We start from the raw sequence: 2860 nt of genomic DNA, 5'->3' as shown, positions 1-2860 counted from the left end.
ACCCTGACTAACCATTTAGTCTAGCTAGAAAATAAGCCATTTCTAAGCTAGAAGATCCTTAAGTATATAAATACTCCATGCTTGACTTAAGGAGAACATTAAAACACTATGCATGCTATTAAATTGCATGTACCTTTATATACGGCAAAACTAGTGTTATGAATACACCAATTGGTCATGGGATTTCTTTCTGCTAATTCTGTCAAAGCTTTCAGTTTTGGCAGCATCTCTTAAAATCCAAATTCCCTTTTTCCTTACAGGAAAGATATAAGTCATGCAATCAGATGCCCTGCTTCTGAGGAAAAAGCCATAAAGTTGTATTAGCTTATTAATTATTATGTGTTATTTTCACAAGTGTTACTATTTCCTTATTTGGAGGATATTTAGCCATGATACATGTATAATTATTGCACTTTGAGTTACTCTATCTTCCTTTGCCCAAGGTAACTTGTGGTTCCTCTCAGCAATATTGGGATACTTCAAAGACACTGGGAAGCAGGCACTTCCCCATGTATTACCCCTCATCGCCCATCTGCTCCCAGATTTAGGTTCAGCATCTCTTGCCCTGCTTCCCTGCATCTCTGCAGGGACCGGGGGAAGGCAGCTGTGGGGCTGCAGGCTCAGTGTGGCCTGCCCATCCTATCCTGGTGGGAACGGAGGCAGAGCATTTCTCCTGCTTTGACAGGGCTGTGTGAGGGGCTGCGAGTGAGACCTGACAGACAGGTACAGCCAGTTACACAGCCCCCCATGTTCCCACTGCTGCCGGCAGGCAAAATGCCTCCGAAATATGCACAGCTGCTCCATCCCCAAATAGTGTCCGCCTGTGCGCACGGTCGCCCTGCTCTCACCAAGTACCACTCTGCTTCATGAGGATCAATCATGCTCCTCAGCAGCTAGTCAGAATTACCCTCCGAACGGCAGCAAAAGGGTTTTACCTTTCCTGTCTGAAGGTCTGAACAAAGTATCAGGGAAGACAACAGATGACTCCAGATCTCTCGGATAATCTTCTTTGATCTCATGAAATCGCGGTATTCTAGCTCCCGTGAAATTAGACTTGTCAAAGATGTCAACAGCAATAACTGGGGGGAAAAAAGTATTTCCCATAAAACTAATTTCAATGCTTTCAAGTATGATATTGCAACACAATGAAGCATGATTGAAATGTAAAACGCCTGCACAATGCAGAGAAGAAATTTAAACCCCAAAATACAAAGTCAAGTGCAATTTTTCTCAATTAATACCTTAAATGACAACTAAAAACTTATGTGCCAGTATCATGTTACATTTATCAAATTATACATTTATTTTGCAGTGGAAAGGAATTCACAAGACAGTATCTCCTACTAGGAGAACACTACTGCAAACATTAGAAGTATACAATCACTGAATCATAAAATTGTTTAGTCTGGAAAAGACTTTTAAGATCATCAAGTTCAACTGTTAACCCAGCACTGCCAAGTCCACCACTAAACCATGTCCTTAAGTGCCTCATCTACACGTCCTTTGAATACCTCCAGGGATGGTGACTCCACCTCTTCCCTGGGCAGCCTGTGCCAGCACTTGACAACCCTTGCAGTAAAGAAATTTTTCCTAATATCCATCTTGAGGTAGATCACTTTGTTGTACTTCTCCAGCAGCTGCTGACTCTGGTTTCATGAAGGCCTTTCTCTGGCCACAGAGCTTCTCTGTGTGCTGCGTGTTCCAATTTCAGACTTGCTTCTTGCAGGGAAGGCTAAATCTGCTGCTTCAGAAATACACTTCTACATCTGTTAAATTGCACAGTCAGCCAAGCAAAGATAATAACCTGCATTTTACCTGGGACTACTTAGTCCTCCAGTCTCCCTTCTCCATGCTAGCAGTTCCTCTCTAGCTCACCTCATCAGCTCTGCCTGTTGTCTAACTGCCAAAATATTTAAAAGCAGCTGAGTTGGCTTGAACCTTCCAATTTAAGAGAAGTCACTGGGCGCCAATTTACATGTTCTAATAAAAGTGAAAAGCTGGAAGTCCTGAGGGTAACCCTACACTGAAAGCTGTGATCCACTGCAAGTTTCTATATGAAGAAATATCCAAGTTAAGATCTGCAAATTCCCATGTCTCTAAGTAACTCCCAAATGAGACATTAGGAAACTCCATTAACACCATGTTCACCTGGAAAAACTGTTCAAAAGAAAACAGAACCCTTTCAGGCAAGAGTTGCCTCATCCCTCCCAAGATCATGCCTTTTTACTCAGGAAAAAGCTGGTGGAAAAAAACACGATTTACAACCTGCAAGAAATGCTGACTTTTTTTTTCATCTCAGTTCAGGTGAGTTAAAATGCTGAGCATGCTTTTTTCTGAGTGTGAAGATAAAAATATTTTGATCTTGATAGTCCTGAATCAAAAGGAAATACTGCAGGTTTGGTTTATTAAACAGAAAACAAGTGTTTCAGTTTGGCTTAGTTCAACAATAATCCAACCCCCCTGGAGTTGATGAAAGACACACCAAAAAATTTGTAGCTTGATTGTCTCATGCCTTTGCTTTTTATGCCCTTGTGACTGTGCACATGAAGCATTCTTGGGACAAATTTAGTAGGCAAACCTAAATTTACTTCTTGTACTAATGGGTGTAGTTAGGAAAATAAGACAAGCTTTTGGGCACATAAGCCCTTCTCCAGGTCTGAAATAAAAGCAGTAGCTTGAAAAGATAAATACAAAATTAGGCTGATAATAATTCAGACAATCTCTTAAGGAAAAACGATATAGCAGTGCTGCCTAGGAGGGACCTCTGAAGGTCTGACCTCCTGCTCAGAGCAAAACTATCACCACCACTTGTTCAGCTCAGACTACTGCTAACTGGGGAGAAAATGAAAGAGAAGGCAGG

General features: G+C 41.5%; 1 protein-coding gene across 1 annotated transcript in view; it reads right to left on the bottom strand.

Moving 5' to 3' along the window:
* Positions 1-2860, bottom strand: part of LOC104403371 (cadherin EGF LAG seven-pass G-type receptor 1-like) — a gene marked incomplete at its 5' end in the record, with an annotated part of 161343 nt that overhangs the window by 23523 nt on the left and 134960 nt on the right. The window contains 1 exon segment of the mRNA XM_010011482.1: positions 936-1079. Within this exon segment, the coding sequence (XP_010009784.1) occupies positions 936-1079 (144 nt within the window).

This window comes from Nestor notabilis, unplaced genomic scaffold, assembly GCF_000696875.1.
Source record: "Nestor notabilis isolate BGI_N333 unplaced genomic scaffold, ASM69687v1 scaffold2193, whole genome shotgun sequence".
Taxonomy (NCBI): domain Eukaryota; kingdom Metazoa; phylum Chordata; class Aves; order Psittaciformes; family Psittacidae; genus Nestor; species Nestor notabilis.
Note: the sequence above shows the minus strand (reverse complement) of the source record. Positions and strands in the feature narration are given on the sequence as shown.